This window comes from Pavona decussata, unplaced genomic scaffold (assembly GCF_977016875.1).
Source record: "Pavona decussata unplaced genomic scaffold, jaPavDecu1.1 SCAFFOLD_48, whole genome shotgun sequence".
Classification (NCBI taxonomy): Eukaryota; Metazoa; Cnidaria; class Anthozoa; order Scleractinia; family Agariciidae; genus Pavona; species Pavona decussata.
Window position 1 is genome coordinate 6,682,501 of NW_028145470.1, and position 16,642 is coordinate 6,699,142.

The 16,642-nt window shown below is 43.6% G+C and overlaps 3 protein-coding genes and 2 long non-coding RNA genes across 9 annotated transcripts in view; 2 read left to right on the forward strand and 3 right to left on the reverse strand.

Annotated features, from left to right (window-relative positions):
* The window catches only part of LOC146482059 (microfibril-associated glycoprotein 4-like), an 8,968-nt gene extending 8,436 nt beyond the window's left edge, over nucleotides 1-532 (forward strand). For all 4 annotated transcript variants that reach the window (XM_085108160.1, XM_085108161.1, XM_085108162.1 and 1 more), the window contains exon 3: nucleotides 1-532. This exon is cut by the window's left edge and continues 395 nt beyond it. The gene's annotated coding sequence lies outside the window, so the exon portion shown is untranslated.
* On the reverse strand, nucleotides 21-713 carry LOC146482060 (uncharacterized). The gene is made up of 2 exons (XR_014864407.1): nucleotides 307-713; nucleotides 21-266 (listed from the first exon to the last, which is right to left on the reverse strand). It is a non-coding gene; the product is annotated as an uncharacterized LOC146482060 (long non-coding RNA).
* Nucleotides 714-2,413: 1,700 nt separating this feature from the next.
* Nucleotides 2,414-15,347, forward strand: LOC146482061 (uncharacterized). 2 transcript variants are annotated; one of them, XR_014864405.1, is made up of 4 exons: nucleotides 2,414-2,462; nucleotides 2,573-2,773; nucleotides 14,363-14,463; nucleotides 15,267-15,347. It is a non-coding gene; the product is annotated as an uncharacterized LOC146482061 (long non-coding RNA). The 2 variants fall into 2 exon arrangements; XR_014864406.1 differs by having other exon boundaries at nucleotides 2,573-2,761.
* On the reverse strand, nucleotides 5,509-6,489 carry LOC146482062 (uncharacterized). The gene has a single exon (XM_085108157.1). The coding sequence runs from the start codon at nucleotides 6,353-6,355 to the stop codon at nucleotides 5,765-5,767; it is 591 nt and encodes a 196-aa protein (XP_084964283.1). The 5' UTR covers nucleotides 6,356-6,489; the 3' UTR covers nucleotides 5,509-5,764.
* LOC146482063 (uncharacterized) lies at nucleotides 7,451-10,065 on the reverse strand. The gene has a single exon (XM_085107576.1). The coding sequence runs from the start codon at nucleotides 10,063-10,065 to the stop codon at nucleotides 8,785-8,787; it is 1,281 nt and encodes a 426-aa protein (XP_084963702.1). The 3' UTR covers nucleotides 7,451-8,784.
* Nucleotides 15,348-16,642: the final 1,295 nt, after the last annotated feature.

Consider the following 16,642-nt stretch of genomic DNA (forward strand, 5'->3'; position numbering starts at 1 on the left):
TTTGTTATCTCACAAACGAAATTTTACACTCGACAGGGAACACACCCATATGCATTGGCGCAATAAGCGACTTGTAAACGTTCTATTAATCTCTTTATTTTTTCCTTCTCGTTTGAAATACAACAATAGGAATCTCATTATTGAGTAATCTTAGTTGGATCTTATCACGGGTGGCCCACAGGTAGCAGTTGCTAATCTAATCGGCTAGTCATACAGACACATTTACATACAAGAGTTCAGAGAGGTGGTTTACCATGTTGTGAAGCCTTGGAACAAGAAATTTCCTCCATTGTTACAGTCAGAAACTTATTCTTGGAGTAACTTTAACTAGCTTCCATTGTCAATCTGTCAATGCAACACTGAGCAAGTGAGAATACAAACAAGTTCTGTTCGATAGACTAAACATGATTCAAGCAAAAGCTGTTTGCAGCAGTCATTAAGACGCCTTTGAAAATAAGTGAGTAGATTGCTTAGTGCAACTATTCTGTAAGGGGATTGTTTTAATAAACGCCTCGGGTAATAATGGAAATTATCTATGTTGTTTCCTGTTGTGTTTTAAGGGGACACTGTCAGGGTGATTTTGCTGTATTTCAGTGGTTAAAACAGCTTAAACAACCTTTTTTCTAACATAAACTTGTTGTAAGAGCACTGGGGAGAAAATACTACGGGATTTCTCCGAGAAAGAACAAACTATAATAATTTTTTAGCGACTTCTCTACAATCTGACAGGAAAAACTTAAAAATAATTGGCCAATTTTCTCAAAATGCAATCCATTTCCATCCTAGTCATCTGCAGCCAAAGATAATTAATAGAAGTTTCTGTGCACTAGTAGGGTTATTTTTAACACAACTGAATCGTTATTTTGGCCATTCCATCAATTCAAAAATGCCTCAGTTTGGCTATTTAAAGGGGCACAAGAAATAGGTGACACTGCCCTTTTTATCAGCTCTGTTATGTCACGCTTTCTTTCGTACAGTGACAAACATCGAAGCCGAGTTAAAAGTCAGTCTATATTTTAACGATTTCGGTCAGTGATTTCTTAATTAAGCAAGTAACATTCGTTCTCACTTGTGAAACAAGCGCAAGACGTAGTAATATGTCCTCTTGGCAAAAGCACAGCTGGGGTTGCATAAAATTTTCGTCTTGTGGTCGTGCTTATTTCACGCGGGTTCCTATACGATTTTCGTATCGCACCGAAGTTGGAACGCAGATGTACTGTATGGAAATCATCTCGTACCCAGATCTCACTGCAGGTTTGGAAATGTGAAAATGTGACCGTGGGAGATATTGGAAATGACCAAAAACCAAAGGTACTCTGTAAAACAGTTGTTGCGTGGATCCTCGCACTCACAAGCGTGTGAGTCGTCTATCCCCAGTCCTACTCTTTGTGTAAAACACTAGCTCCAGACCTTTCGTTTGAAGATCGCACGAATTCATTGCAGACCAAAGCAAAAATGAAAGAGGCGATAGCTGTCACTATTTGGACGCATTTGTTAGGTTTTACCCTTACCCCTCCCCCCCCCCCCCCCCCCCAACACACACACCTTCTGAAGGCCTTTTTTAATTGCCGGTTTTCACTGTCACGCCATTGAAAAAAAAAATCGAAATTATTCCATAAATGAAGTCAAGAAATTGACATCTTATAGATGATAAACAAATAAGGAATCTGTCCAAGTGTCATGTCTGTGCGGTATTCCGTACTCGGATTATTTGACAAAATGCTCCACACAAATATATAGAGACAACATGTTGGTGTCCCTCTGAGGGGCACCAACATGGGGGCCGGAAATAGGAAAAATACATCTGGAGTTCACTTTTGCCAGAAAAGAGATTTGTTTTCCCTTGTGAATGTTCGAATGTTTAGATTAATATTGCTCCTCAAACTTAAATTGATTAGAACGCTGAAAACTCACCCGAAGAGTGATTTTTAAGATACGGAACAGCTCTGTCACGGCCGTCCTCCTGATGTCGGGCACGATGAAAACTCGAAAATTGAAACTGTTCTATTTTCAAAAGGAAGTACGACTTCGAGCTAAGAAATTGTGAAAAGACGTATTTTTAGGCCCTTTTTCGTTGAATGAGGGCAAAAATTTTGTAGGCCTCCCGGTTTTGAATTCTAGAATTTGGTGACGTGACGTGGAAACCAAGAATACACTCAGTTTGGACAGTTTCAAACTTTCAATTTCAGCTAGTGTCAAAAGTTTGCGTGTTGTTGTACTTCAAATAATTCAGCTTCATCAACGATATTGCATCTGTTTAGAATTCTTTGATTTTGACTTTGACGATTATCGATTACCCAGTGACCCTGAATAATATCGATTACAACCACTTTGGTATCGCTTTTGGTCTACTCTTACACCACTCCCAATGCACGATGGGATTAAAGCTTTTGGCGACTGATTCGACGCGGAAAGATTTGAACAAAATTTCTGTGAGAAAACCTTTAAACTAAAGCAAGTAAGTTTATGCTCTAAATCTACAAAAAAGGTGGCTATTATGTTGCATTCGTTTTTTATGTACGATTTTTCCAATACAAACGATCGTTTTTTCTTCATTTGAGAGGCTTATGAGCTACAATCACGTTGACACAAATGGCTCGCATTTTAAAAGTCCTGTATGCGTTGAACAACGCTGCTACAGTCGAATTTAACGGCGGAAACAGAGGATACCTATGGATGCTTCATGAACAGAAAGCGTTTTCCTGTGTTGGGTCGATAGGACAAATAACTTGCAACGCGTAAGGAACGGAATAACGGCAGGGTAAGTACAAAAGTACTGTGCATCCTGTAAACAACACTTTACTAAAACAGAGTTACAAGTTGGGTATATGCCTAGTCGAGGCAGGTAGGTATGACTATATATTAAACTAAATAAAAATAAATTTTGGTGTTTACAAATTGACATTATTAACAAAGTTTACAAAGCAACAGCAGCAACTAAAATAATGCGCAAATCAACTCGAAACTTCAACATCCCCCAACCACCCCTCCCCCTCCCCTCCCTTGGGCAAACCCCGGGCATTTGAACTTTTGAAGATTGGATCGTTGAAATTCCCGCCCCCTTGGGCCAAATGCCCTACCTTATCATCCCATTTGTCTGTGAAATGCCCCTCCTAAAGAACAATCGTCGTCAGCTCCTGTCATGAGTTACCACAAAAACCACAACTTTAACATTGAAACTATTATTAAACTCATCATCAATAGATGAGCTTGGGAACAGGTGCCTAAAGGTGGTGGAGCCAGGCTGAAATTTGGCGGCAAGGAGGTATCCATGGCAACCCTGCGAACGGCCACCACCCGGCACCGTCACACTGAATAAATCAGTGGAATACTTACCTAAAACTTACCATAGAGAAGGGAGGGAGGGAGCGGGAGCAAAATCACAGCAGCAGACAAACAGCTAACTGCAGCCGAGCAAATGCAAACAGCGAATGACCTTTGAGCGAGCAAAGCGACGAAAACAACTGCATGAAAGCGTCACAGCGTGTCCCTGCTAGAACTCCTGGGCCGCCCCTGTGACCACTGTGAGGGAGGACTGCTGACCCGCATTGTTTCGAGCTTAACTTAGCCTAATTTCATTTAGCCACATTTAAACTCATCATCAATAGATGAGCTTGGGAACAGGTAGAAAATATTAACGGCAGACTGATCCCAACGGCGGAGGTGACAAGCTTGAGAGAGCAAACAACAAAAGCTAGAATAACTGAAATATATTTGTTTTTTAAAAAAACAAATTTTTTTGCCCGATATTTCGGTTTGCAATACAAACCTTCCTCGGGGGCTGAACGAAAAAGAAAAGTGAGAAACATAAAAGGATCGTTACAAAGAAGATTTAAAATATAAAATGCGTGACAATGATTGGTTGTTTAGGACTAAGTGTGAGACATGTCATTGGCGTGTTTCGTCACGTCTATTTATACCAAGAGGGTGCAATGTTTTAGCTTTGTTGATTAAATGAGCTTCACGAGCCTTTCTAACTGAGTCACGTTTGCTGCGTATAAGTTCAAGCGGGATTAGTTGGACGTCGTTGATTGAGTGGCCAGGTTGGTTGAAATGTAGCGAGACAGGAGTGGGGTTGAGTAGTTGATGGTGATTCAGGATAGATCTGCGATGCTCCCCGAAACGTTCATTAAGTTTGCGCTTTGTCTCCCCAATGTATTGGGAGTGGCACTTCTTACATTGAATTAAATAGATTAGGTTTTTGGAATTACAAGATATGTAGTCAGAAATTTTGCGTGATTCGTAAGTGTTGAAAAAAGTGTAGTTCGTTTGACCTTCTTGGAGAAATGAGCAAGTTAGGCATCGTGGGTGGTTGCATTTATGAATTCCAGCGGGTTGTTGGTTGGAGGGCTTGTTTTGAGGTAGCTCGGAATGGACCAGGAGATCACGTAGACTTGCGTTACGTTTGTAGGCGATAACTGGTGGATGAGGGAAAACTTGTTTGCAGTTGGCGGAGGACTGGAGGATGTTGATATGTTTTTTCACAATAGATGAGATGTTGGGAAGTGCAGGATTGAAGGATATGACGAAGGGTGTTCTGTCTGTTTTTGTGGCTTTCTGTTCTTGTGGCTGTAGTGTTGCGTGACGTGGGATGGCTCGTACGCGATTTGCATCTTTTTGTAGGGAATAGCGGCTATAACCACGTTGGACCAGGTGCTTGATGAGTTCTTCGCTTCGTTTATCAAAGAAAGCGTCAGTAGAGCATATGCGACGGATTCGCAGGAAAAGGCTGAATGGAATAGTTTGTTTAGTGTGGTTCGGGTGGCATGAAGTTTTGAGGAGGTATTGATGCTTGTCTGTGGGTTTTGTGTGGAGATCTGTTTGGATGTGGTTGTTGCTGAGGTGGACTTGGACATCTAGGAAAGGGAGTGTCTGATGAGAGGAATTTGAGTATTCATGGGTAAATTTGATACTCGCGTGAATAGAGTTTAAGTATCTGATGAAATCTTTAAGGTGTTCCTCTCCTTCTGTCCATATCATAAAGACATCATCGATGAACCTCCACCAAACGAACGGCTTGAGAGGAGCGTTTCCAATGGCGTGTTGTTCAAATTTACCCATGAATAGATTAGCGTATGAAGGTGCCATGCGGGTTCCCATAGCTGTCCCGTGTACTTGTAAATAGTGTTCGTTGTTGAAGGAAAAGTTGTTCATTGTAAGAATCATTCTTATGAGATCACATATGCTTTCAGCAGGAAGGGATTTGTTTTGACGAGTCTTTAGAAAATGGCGGCAGGCTTCGATGCCTTCGTTATGAGGAATGTTAGTATACAATGAGGAAACATCCAGGGTGACAAGGAGGGCGTTTTCCGGTAGAGGTCCCAGTTTCTCGAGTTGAAGAAGAAAGTGTGTAGTATCTTTTATGAATGAAGGAAGATTCTGAACAAGGGGCTTTAGGTGGTAATCGACGAACTCGGAAATGCGTTCAGTAGGGTGGCCATTGCTGGATATGATGGGTCGGCCAGGGTTGCCTTGTTTGTGGATTTTAGGAAGAACAGGTGAACAGGTGCCTAAAGGTGGTGGAGCCAGGCTGAAATTTGGCGGCAAGGAGGTATCCATGGCAACCCTGCGAACGGCCACCACCCAACCCCTCCTTCATCAGAGGTGCTTGGAAAAGGAGGGACCCGAGAAGCAGGGGGAAATGGGACCTCCTACTCCACACCCACCCAAGCACCAGCGCGCAACTGAGCAAGCCTACCCCAAACTTACCACACATATGGAGAACCTTACGGGGGCCAGCCCCTATGCTGAGATGGCCAGGCGGCTAAGCCAAATGTTTTGACAGGCTGGCTAGAGCTTCTGACGGGGTACGAATGTAAGACTGATAGGCGCTGCTGGTCCAGCGCCCAAGTGCCTGGATCAGATGATCAGGTAGGCCACTACGAGCAGCGACAGTGGCTGCACCGATCCGGAAGCTGTGGCTTGAAAAATTCCCAGAGACGCCCGCTGCCGAGAGTATCTGACGAAGCCAATCAGTCAACCTGGCGCGCGACAGAGGCTGACCATTCTGGAGAAGGAACAAGGGACCAAGTGCGTTGCCACGAAGGCCAAGGTACGCCATCATCGCATGGACAGCACATAAAGGGAAACTACCTCTGCCGATATGTATCGCGCACCCCTTGCGAAATGGATCTGTTTTGGAGGCCTTGATTCTCACCCGCATACAAGAAGGCAATGAGGAGGAGTCGACCGAGATATCACGAACTGACAGGTGCAGAGAAGGCGAAAAGCTAGCTACGCTAGGGACGGTGAACTCCGCAGAACGAAGGAAACCGAAGTAAGCCAGAGTGCAAGCAGCCCAGAACATGCAGTGGTCAAACAAAGACAAGTCCAGGGCCTTCCAAATGACCACCATGATGTTATCTGTGACCGGGAGGCGCTGTGTCGCAGGGGAACCCTGTACCCGTTTAATCCCCCTAAGGACCCGCTGTAGCCGCAAACAGTTCTGCAACGGATCAGGAAATCCTTGCTCAATATGCAGGGAACGAATGGCGGAAAGGTAAACTTTAATGGAGGAGTGCTGTACCGAGTCCGCCAAAAAAGACACAAATGAACACAGTGTCCACTCATTGGCTGGGCAGGGTGAACCATTGGCATGGAGTTTCCCTGCCTGGCAGCAAAAGGTGTAGAACCTCCTTTGAACAGTTGCGTATGTCCGATGAGTCAAGGGAGCCAGGCCGTGCCCAAAAAATTCACAGCACCGTTGCTCTAGCAGACTGAGATCAAGCGGTCGAGAAGAGGCTGAGGAATCTGGCAGGGAGATGGCTGGGCCTCTGGGGCAAGCTGCCTGAACTCCTGCCAATGAAAACGGGAAAGGGCATCAGCAATCTTGTTTTGTAGGCCTGGGACATGACATGAAGTAAAGGTAAAGCCGAAACGCGCAGCGCAAAGCAAGAGCTCACGAAGGAGATGCATTAAAACTGGGACTTTTGAAGACCTCGCACAAAGTATCACAACCACGGCGGCATTGTCAGAACGGAACAGTACGTGCCTTCTGGTCCATTGAGAACCCCACAGGTGAGCCGCGATCACAACAGGGAAAAGTTCCTTGTAAGCGATGGACTGCTGAACCTGGGGTGTAGCCCATCCGCCATAGAACCACATACCCCGGAAGTAGGCACCAAAGCCAACAGAGCCGGCTGCATCTGAAGTTACCTCAAGATCAGTAGCTGAATCCATGCCAGGATAGAGCCAAAAACGGACGCCGTGCCAAGAGTCTAAGCACTCATGCCACCATTGGAGATCAAGCTGAAATTCCTGATTGAGGCGATTGGGATGGTCACCCCGACGAAAACAGAAAAAAAGTTGATCATGCGGCGAATAAATGTTCTCCCAGGCCAAACCACCTTGGCCGCGTGATGCAGGTGCCCAATGAGGGATTCCAATTCTCTCCTTCTGCACCAGCGACGAGGACGCCAGGAGCAAATCAGATCCCGAATAGCAGCGAGTTTATCTGCAGGTAGGCGCGCAACTTGGTAAAGGGAATCCAGCTCAATGCCGAGGACAATTAGAGACGTGGACGGTCCAACGCACTTTTTGGGGTGTAGGGGTAAACCCAACCGCTTGCAAACGGATAAGGCAGTGCTGAGGTTAACAAGGCACTGACTGGAATGTGGAGGACCAGCGGTAATGAAATCGTCCAGGTAGTGTAACAGGTCAGAAACACGATGACGGTTCAAAAGAATCCATTCGACCATGTCCGCCACAGAATTAAAAATAAACGGAGCCGAGCGGAGGCCAAAGGGAAGAGCAAGGTCCACATAAAGTTGCCCCCGCCATTTCATGCCCAAAAGAAAACGATCGTCAGGATGGACGGCGATGTTCCGGTAGGCGGATTCAACATCAAATTTCGCCATGAGGGCTCCAGGCCCATAGCGCGAGACCATTTGAATGATTTGGTCAACTGTAATGTACTGCAAGGTGAACTCGTCAGGATCGATACCATCGTTAACGCTGGAGCCCCCGGGAGAGGATAAGTCTACGATCAGCCGCCACTTACCCGGTTGGCCCTTCTTTGGAATAACCCCAAAGCTACTGACATGGAGCCTAGAAAGGGGAGGGGAGCTGAAAGGGCCCGCAACCCTGCCCATTGACACTTCAGTAGCCAAGTATGCATCAATGCCTTTTGAATGGAGGTAAGCTGATGGCTTGTTTTTCTTGGCCGACCTAAGTTTTTGGGAGGAATGGAAGCCCAGTTTGAAACCACGCCGAAGACCCTGAAGGACAAAGAAGACCAGCTGCTGGTTGGGGTGACCCGCCAATTCCCGAGCGAATTCCTCCACATTGAGAGGGGACACCATGGACACTGGGGGCAAGATGGCCTCGGCTGGGGAGACAAGAGAGAAAAAAAAAATCGGTACAGGAATGACTCACAACAATAACCATGAAAGCAAAGACTTTATTAATAAGCTATGGAGCTATGGAACTACGAGCATCTAAACATAAACCACTACGGCACGAATAAATGTGCGCTGCGTAAACTTAAGTGCCGAGCACACGGGCACTGCAAAGTGACAAAAGCTACCACTGCAGCACAGGCAATTGGGAAACAAAACAACAATGTGCAACAAAAGCAAGCGAAATGCCAAATAAGAGCCTACAGTACGCATGACTAGCCCACGACCAGCCCTGGACCACGTCAGCCAAGCCGGGGGCCCGCCCTAGTCCAGTAAGGAACGTACGCCAGCGAACTAACGAGATGCTAAAGGCAACAGCAGAAACGGGCTGAAAACAGAACTGATAGGCGGAAAACAAGGTCACGTCACGGTTGACGTCAGCAAATCCCTAGGAGCGCTTGGACTTGGCTTGGGATGCAGAGTATGGAGCTGGGGAGGCTGAACGGCGTTTCGACTCACGCGTGGGTCGACTCTCAGGGCGCTCGGAACATGAAGAAGAACGATGCGATCCTGCACAGATGCTGCAGCAGTGAGCAAACCGGCAAGATGAAAATGACGCAGAACAACGCCCAGCGTTCCACGACCTGCAAATGATTTGCGAAGTGGAGGAACCAGAAGGCTCTGTGGCATCGCGAGCGAGCGAGCCCTGTCCGCCACGCACTGATGCTCCCGCAGCATGGAAATTAAAAAGTTGGACATTGATTGAAGACCAATTTGTCAAGTTCACAGCCGCAGCATGCTCACGAAAAGCCTTGTCATAGGCGAGCCAAACGCGACCGTTGAACTGGCGATAGGTGCGAAGAATCAACAGTTTGTATTGTGTGAGGTCCTGCCAGCGGTGAGGGAAGTGAGAGGCAACAATCATAGAATAGATTGTGAAGGCTTCGGACCACGTTACAATATCTTCCACCCGACGACGCTGCTTTTTGGTCGAGGGAGTAAACACTAAACGCCCGTCGAGCAAGACTTGACCCTTCGGTTCCGCCTGAGATATGTTGGCCGACAGCAAATCGCTCAGGTCGACAAACTTGCCTGCCAGAATTTGCCCCACAGTCTTGGCAGGGATCGGGGAAAAACCGGGACCGACGACAAAAGGCTGGTTTAGTATGGGTACTGATGGAAGACTAGACGAGGAGGCGACATTCCCCAATGGGACGGGCCACGAACCGTGAGAGGTACCGGTCGCGGGAGTCGTAATTGAGTTAAGCGGCGCACTAAACGTGGTCACAAAGGAAGGAACTACAAAAGCAGGCCTACCTTGGGACGCTGTGGGAGCCGCAGAGGCAAAAGGAGATGAAAAGCCCGCGCCAGAGGCAAACAAGGCAGTCGCACGTGCTCCGAAGTCGGCAGCTTGGGAGGGAACGCCCCCAATTCCGGGAACCGGCGAAGGCAGAGCCGTAGCGGACGAAACAGCGACTCCAGGAACACTAGCAGGAAGCGACGAGGACGAGGAGCTCTCAGGCAACAGAGCCAGTTTTACGGCATCGACTACAGCCGCCAAAACGTTCAGATCCACCGCGCTTGCACCACCCAAAGGTGTCACTACCGAAGATGGCGGCGAAGGTGCGCTCGACGTGTACGCCAGAGAGGATGTCGTCGCGGACGACGAAGGCGCTGGAGAAAAAGCCGCACTGGACAAACTGTTGTTCGTGGTCCGAGTAGAAAGCATGACTCCAAGAAAAGACAGAGCGAATAAACGAAGAAGAACGATCGAGCAAAATCACAGCAGCAGACAAACAGCTAACTGCAGCCGAGCAAATGCAAACAGCGAATGACCTTTGAGCGAGCAAAGCGACGAAAACAACTGCATGAAAGCGTCACAGCGTGTCCCTGCTAGAACTCCTGGGCCGCCCCTGTGACCACTGTGAGGGAAGACTGCTGACCCGCATTGTTTCGAGCTTAACTTAGCCTAAATTTCATTTAGCCACATAAAATTGATTGGAAATTGAATTTATTAAGTTGGACAATGTCAATCAGCAAGTGTAAGCTGCTCTAACTCCGAAACACGGCAAAGGTTGTTTAACGAGAAATACATAATAACATATTTAAAATGAGTTAGCCGGCTACGTAAACTGTTTGAGTGGCATGGTATTCTGCAGTTTAAACCAAAGCCGTTTTTTATTCGACAGTGCTTTTTTTTTCTTTCACTGTTCACTGCGGGACAAAGCCGCAACTTGACTCATTGTATAAAAAATCCACATCCTTTTATGTACAATCTATAAAAATAATTAATGTTTAAGCACTCTCACTTTTGAACACCTTTTTTGTAAGCCAATCGCTCACAAATGCTATATCTCTTCGTTTAAACTCTTTCATCTCATCCAAACACGTATTTATAGCTGTTAGCAATTTCGGCGCCCCCCCCAAAAAAGCGATTTGAAACCTGACACTTCCTGTTCAATTTTCCCCATCCCACCTAGGCAAGGTCAAATTCCCCACCCCCGGGAAGGCCTTACCCGTCAAATTCCCCACTCCCTGGGCACAGAAAATAGTCAACTGCCTGTGGTTTGCCCGGGGGGGGGGGGGGGGGGGATGTTCAAGCTTCGATTTGATCGGTGCATAAACTTAAATACCGTAAGTGAATATACAGAAAAAAGAATTCGCAAGCTAAAAACTTTAAACTTTAGTAAGGTTAGCTTAACTTATACTTTGGAAGGTATTGATTCAAAATATGGCTACTGTGTAGCTCACAAGATGTCTTAGGTCCAGTTCAGGCGCTATATCTTTCATGCATAGTACCCAGTACAACAAGTACTACAAAATGGCCCGGGTGGGGGAGAGCTAATATTCAGGGGGGCTTTTATTGAAAAAAATTTCCCACCCCACCTTTGACACGTGGACACCAAGGTAATTAAAATGTTTGCCTTGCGTGATGACATGTTGGGGTAGGGACCCTGCAACAGAAATAATATACTCTCTAAATATCTGTTTTTTTCGAACACTAGCTTGCATTTAAAAATGACAATCCAACATTCAGGAGATATTTTTAGCAGCCATCTAGTCTGCATTAGGTTAACAGCCAATCAGAAGGTTTAAGGTTTTTATTATTGTGCTCTATTTCAATGGCTCACAACAAAAGATAGCATTAAATTACATAAATGTGAAAAGTAAAATGTGCGCAGTGACCAAAGGAGCTTAGGCTTTCGAGTTGGTCACTGCCACATGCAACTAACTGGCGTATAACGTGCAACTAAACAGGAAAAAAATTAAAGAATAATAAAAGTGCAAAAATAGAAACATACTACAGCTGGTTCCCATGAGTGCAAAACAAACATCAAACTTGCTCCTATGCAAACTGTGGTTGAATGTTGAAAGAAGTTTGCCCTGGTCACTTGTATTGAAATGGATAAATATTTAAGAAAACTAAATTCTAAAAAGAAATTTTGTTGCAATAATTTAGCAAAGTCTCTTTCATAAAACGTGCTTATAATAATTTCTTTTAAACTTTGATGCAGTTATAACACTGAACAATTTTTGAAAAGTAATGTAAATCAACATACACATGTATCACACCCTGGCAAATAACAAGCTTCTTTCTTGTGTTGGATTATACATGTAAGGGTCTTTCATTTATTATCTCTGAAAAGATCAAATGTAAATGTATGCTGAGTCAAAGAATGAAGACAATGCGCCAACTATGCAATGGCATTTTGACTATTTAATACTGCTTTGATTATATAGCACCAATTCCTAGCACCTCGAACAATTGAAAACTCTATGCGCACACGCAAAAACTTATTTTAGAAATGCAATTAGTCCCTATTGTTGTTTCCCGCTGCATGCCTCCCTTTTTTCAGCTGCTGCAAATTTTCTATGGCAAATTGCACCCTATGTTTACCTCGGTGGACGCACGGCCACTACCAGCCAGACAATTTAGTACAGTGTGTGACTGTCAGGCCTTGTCTTGATGAGTCAATACATGTTTCTTCCAGGCAGTAGTGTAAAACCACCGTGGCAGCCCAATAAACTACAAATTTACTGCTCAGTAGTTTTCATTTGAATGGTCTCTCTTTAGGATTGTATCCACAGACTGAAAATTAATGTTAGAACTGGCTCACACAGTATATAATAAAATAATAGCACAACAGAACTATACAGAAAGTGTTCAGTACCTTTTATGTGAGTCACATTTTAAGATTTCATCAACAGACTTAAATTTAGAACCACCTGGTATCATATAACAAACAGTACTACAGGAAAATACTGCTGACACTTGCTTTCATTTGAATACTCACACTTTAGGGTTTTATCCACAGACTCCAAAGTTACATGTAGAACTGCCTTCTACAGCACCACAGCAAAGTACTGCTCAGTAGCTTTCATTTTAATGGTCACACTTTAGGATTTTATGCACAGACTTAAAAGGTAGAACCACCTTGTACAGCATAATAAATAGCACCACAGGAAAGTACTGCTCAGTAGCTTTCATTTGAATGGTCACACTTTAGGATTTCATCCACAGACTCAAAAGGTACATGCACATTTAGAACAACCTTGTACAACATAATAAACAGCACTACACTAGGCCTGAAAGTACTGCTCAGGAGCTATCATTTGAATGATCACACCTTAGGATTTCATCCAGAGACTGAAAACTTAGAGCCATCTGGTACAGCATAAAAAACAGCACCACAGGAAAGTACTGCTCACTAGCTTTCATTTGAATGGGCACACTTTAGGATTTCATCCACTGAATCTTGTTGCACAGCTCCCACAAAAAAATCTGCTTAAATCTAAGCATTTCACATGTATAAACAATGTTCTTACTCCTTTTTTAGTTTCCAGTGTTTCACGGCACGGCACTTTTTCAGACATCCCAATTTCAGTCTCTTGTTTATAGATTTCTAAGAAATTTTGTAAGTACAAGTAAGTTACTAAGTAAGTAAGTAAATAAGTAAGAACTTTATTATATAGTGTCGAAGTCGCTAGCATACAATGTACACTGTCTAATTGGGGACACCTAACTACAATTACTTGTCTAATAGTTAATTAAAACCATCAGAGATCATTTCATTGCAACCTTCCAATTAATTCAAATGTGCTGTTTTGTTCAATGGGATCCCTGTTGTTTGATGGTTTTAATAATTCATATCTCTGTCAAATTGTAATTTAAATTCTATGACTGGGTTAGTGGTTCATCACCTTACAGCTGTACATGTAGTTTTACTTCTTTTTTGAGGATATCATTTTTTAAACTAGGAATTAAGAGTTTTTTTTTTGCTCTCTAATTTTTAAACTTGGCTAGTGTTTAATTTTGGTGATTATAGGTATAGCCCTCAATCAGTGGAAGTCAGGTTCATGTTTGTTGAACCTAAATGTATTCAGCTTTTTTGGCAAATTGATTTTTCCCTTCTTCACTTAAACACATGATGGCTGTATCTTTGCTGTCATTGCTGATAAACCCACCCCCACCCCCACCCCGCCCCTACTCCCTCCTCTTCTCAAGGCCTTAGTTTACTGTCAGTAGCTGCTGTCATTGCTATTAAATCCACAACCTTGTTTGACTTACTTACATTTGAGGACGGTGCCTACTATTGTAATACTGCGCATACGTTCTGTGCATCTCAAGATACTCGGGTTTCCTTAATGGGTGGTGCCTGCTAATACCGGAATATTTTTCCGCGGTTTAAAACTACGCGGAGAAAGCAGAACTTAGCACGTGCTTTTGGTATATCGAAAGAAAATTGGGGGTAACCATGCAGTTTTCAGAGATAATTAAGCTTCAATTTAGGAAAAAAATCCCATACATTGCTTTATATTTTGGCGCTTTTTAAAGATATTATTGCTTAATTATCTCTGAAAGATGCGTGGCTACACCCAATTTTCGTTTTGGATTCCAATAGGCCTTGCTAAGATCTACTCTTCCCGCATAGTCATAAACCACACAAAAATACTTCGGTGTTAGTAGGCACCGTCCTTAACACCAGCTTTTGAATTTTCAAGCAATTTTTATTCTTCCTTTGCAGTGCCTTCCTTTGTGTGTCCTCTCAACTATCCTTGAAGAGATGTTAACAACAGAATCATAAGGAGTTTTCTCTGGGCGATCCTTGCCACACAAGTTCATGACGTACGTATTATTAAAAGGGCCTGCCTTTAAATTAGAAAAGTCTGATAATTGCAGCATGTTTTATAAGGGAGAGACTCAAAAATAATAAAATGGGCAGGGGAAGGAGGGAGGTGTAAACTGGGGATTAAAGAGAATGGATGCTAGAAAAAAAAAATATTTGCTAGTGGCGATAACTGGGAGAAATATGGGGGAAGTATGGTGAAAAAGTTGAAAGGGCGGGGTTGCCAAGGAAGAGGAAGGAAAGTATCTATCCCCCTATCCCTCTATCCTCCTATCCCCCTATCTCTCTACCCCCTTAATCCCTCTATCCCTCTATCCTCCTATCGCTCTATCCAACTATTCTTCTATCCCCCTATCCCTCTATCCTCCTATCCCCCTATCCCTCCATCCCTCTATCCCCCTATCCCCCTACCCCTCTATCCCCCTATCTCTCTATCCTCCTATCCCCCTATCTCTCTATCCCCCTTTAATCCCTCTATCCCTCTATCCCCTATCCCCCTATCCCTCAGTCCCCCTATTCCCCTATCTCTCTATGCCCCTATCCCTCTATCCTCCTATCCCCCTATCCCCCTATCCCTCTATCCCCCTACACTAGTCATGCCCATTAGAAGGGTACACTTCTGTCCTTTCGTCCCCAGTGCGGTCAGGATTTGGATAACCAGTTGGTCCCCCACCCAATACTTTCAGGAAGAAGTGAGCAGGATTCAAACCTTCTTTTAACAATAATATTTATTTATTGTTTGACAACTTGTTAAGAACAAAATGTTAACCAGCATGTCTGTTTAATTCATATCTCTCCTTAGGTTAATTTCAGACAAATCATGATGGGACAAATTAAAATGAACGAAAGGAATGTTAGCCTCAGTTTGACTTTGATTAAAAGGTGAGCAGACATTTTCATTAAATTAATTTCTATTGTCCATAATATTCCCTTGAGATTTACAATATTATTTACAAGGCTAAAAAGTTAAAAAGATATTAAAAACCAAACGTTTTTGACTAATCAAGTCATGCTTTGATCAATATTTATACAGAATACACCCACACGCATTACCAGCACGCCTTAAACCATTAATCCCCGGTGTCAAATACAAATTCTCATTTCTTGTCCGCATTCATTTGTTATAGCTGCAGTAGTGGGAAGAACAAATCATGTTAAAATATCATGAAATTGATGTTTGGTGATCATATACTTTAAATTATATTCTCATAACCTTTTTGATTGATGAACCATTGATATTACAAGGAGAAACTTGATGTTGATCACTATTGGGGATTAAAGTGGTAATAACATAATGCTTATCCATCTCCAGGTAACTTCTAAGGTTAGGAATGGGAAATGCCAAAGAGATGTCATCAATCTGAACCGAACATTATCTGAAGAGGTGAGTTGTTAAATTACTTTGCATGTCTTGAGTACCTCCCTCTGTGTTTCTTAAGTTCCCGGGCAAAGCAAATAACAGCAACATCCATTATTAAAGAATAATTTCATTAAATGTAATTGGCTTCATTTGTTATGTCAAGTTATGCCAACAGCACAGGTGAAAGGTAACTCAGTGGTTACTCACCCCTCCCCCATCGTCTATGGGGCGTGCTCCTTTCTAGTCTGAAATAAAGTTAATATTTTACCTCTTTTTTATATTAGGCTTTGCTCAAATCGTGTAAACATTCTTTTCCCTGCGCGCTACATTTTCCAAATTCACTTGTTCAAAAATCAACTGAGGATGAGCCTCATCCTCTGTTGTCGAAAACTATTTGGCAATAAATTTCCGTGATTACTTTATTGACTGGTTTTGTTTTTTTTTTATTCTCTACAGGGTGACGCTATCATGGCACCCGATTGGGAGTCACATGCAAGCTTGAAGGATTGTCACTTTAAACAAGGAGCAGAGCTGAGGTATGTTTACCGAATTGGTTTAATATAATTAAATGTACAGAAGGGCAAAGGAAAGAATCAATTCTGTACCATTTGCTCTGGCCTTGCGTTTTGGGAGACTGAAAAATGATTAAAGTTGGGCATGTGGTATTCAGCTATTTCAAATGGACCAAACTCAGCTATGATTAACTCCAACAGAAAAAAAATCGTAGAGGCAAACTGTGGTGTCTTTGTAAGGCCTCGTTATCACGCAGCATGTGCTCTCCTGCAGCACCTTCACGAGTTCTCAAGTTGTTGTTTGGT

What these genes read in the sequence shown, in the direction of transcription:
- LOC146482062 (XM_085108157.1), bottom strand. Translation starts at nt 6,355, where the DNA reads ATGGTGGTCATTTGGAAGGCCCTGGACTTGTCTTTGTTTGACCACTGC.
- LOC146482063 (XM_085107576.1), bottom strand. Translation starts at nt 10,065, where the DNA reads ATGCTTTCTACTCGGACCACGAACAACAGTTTGTCCAGTGCGGCTTTT.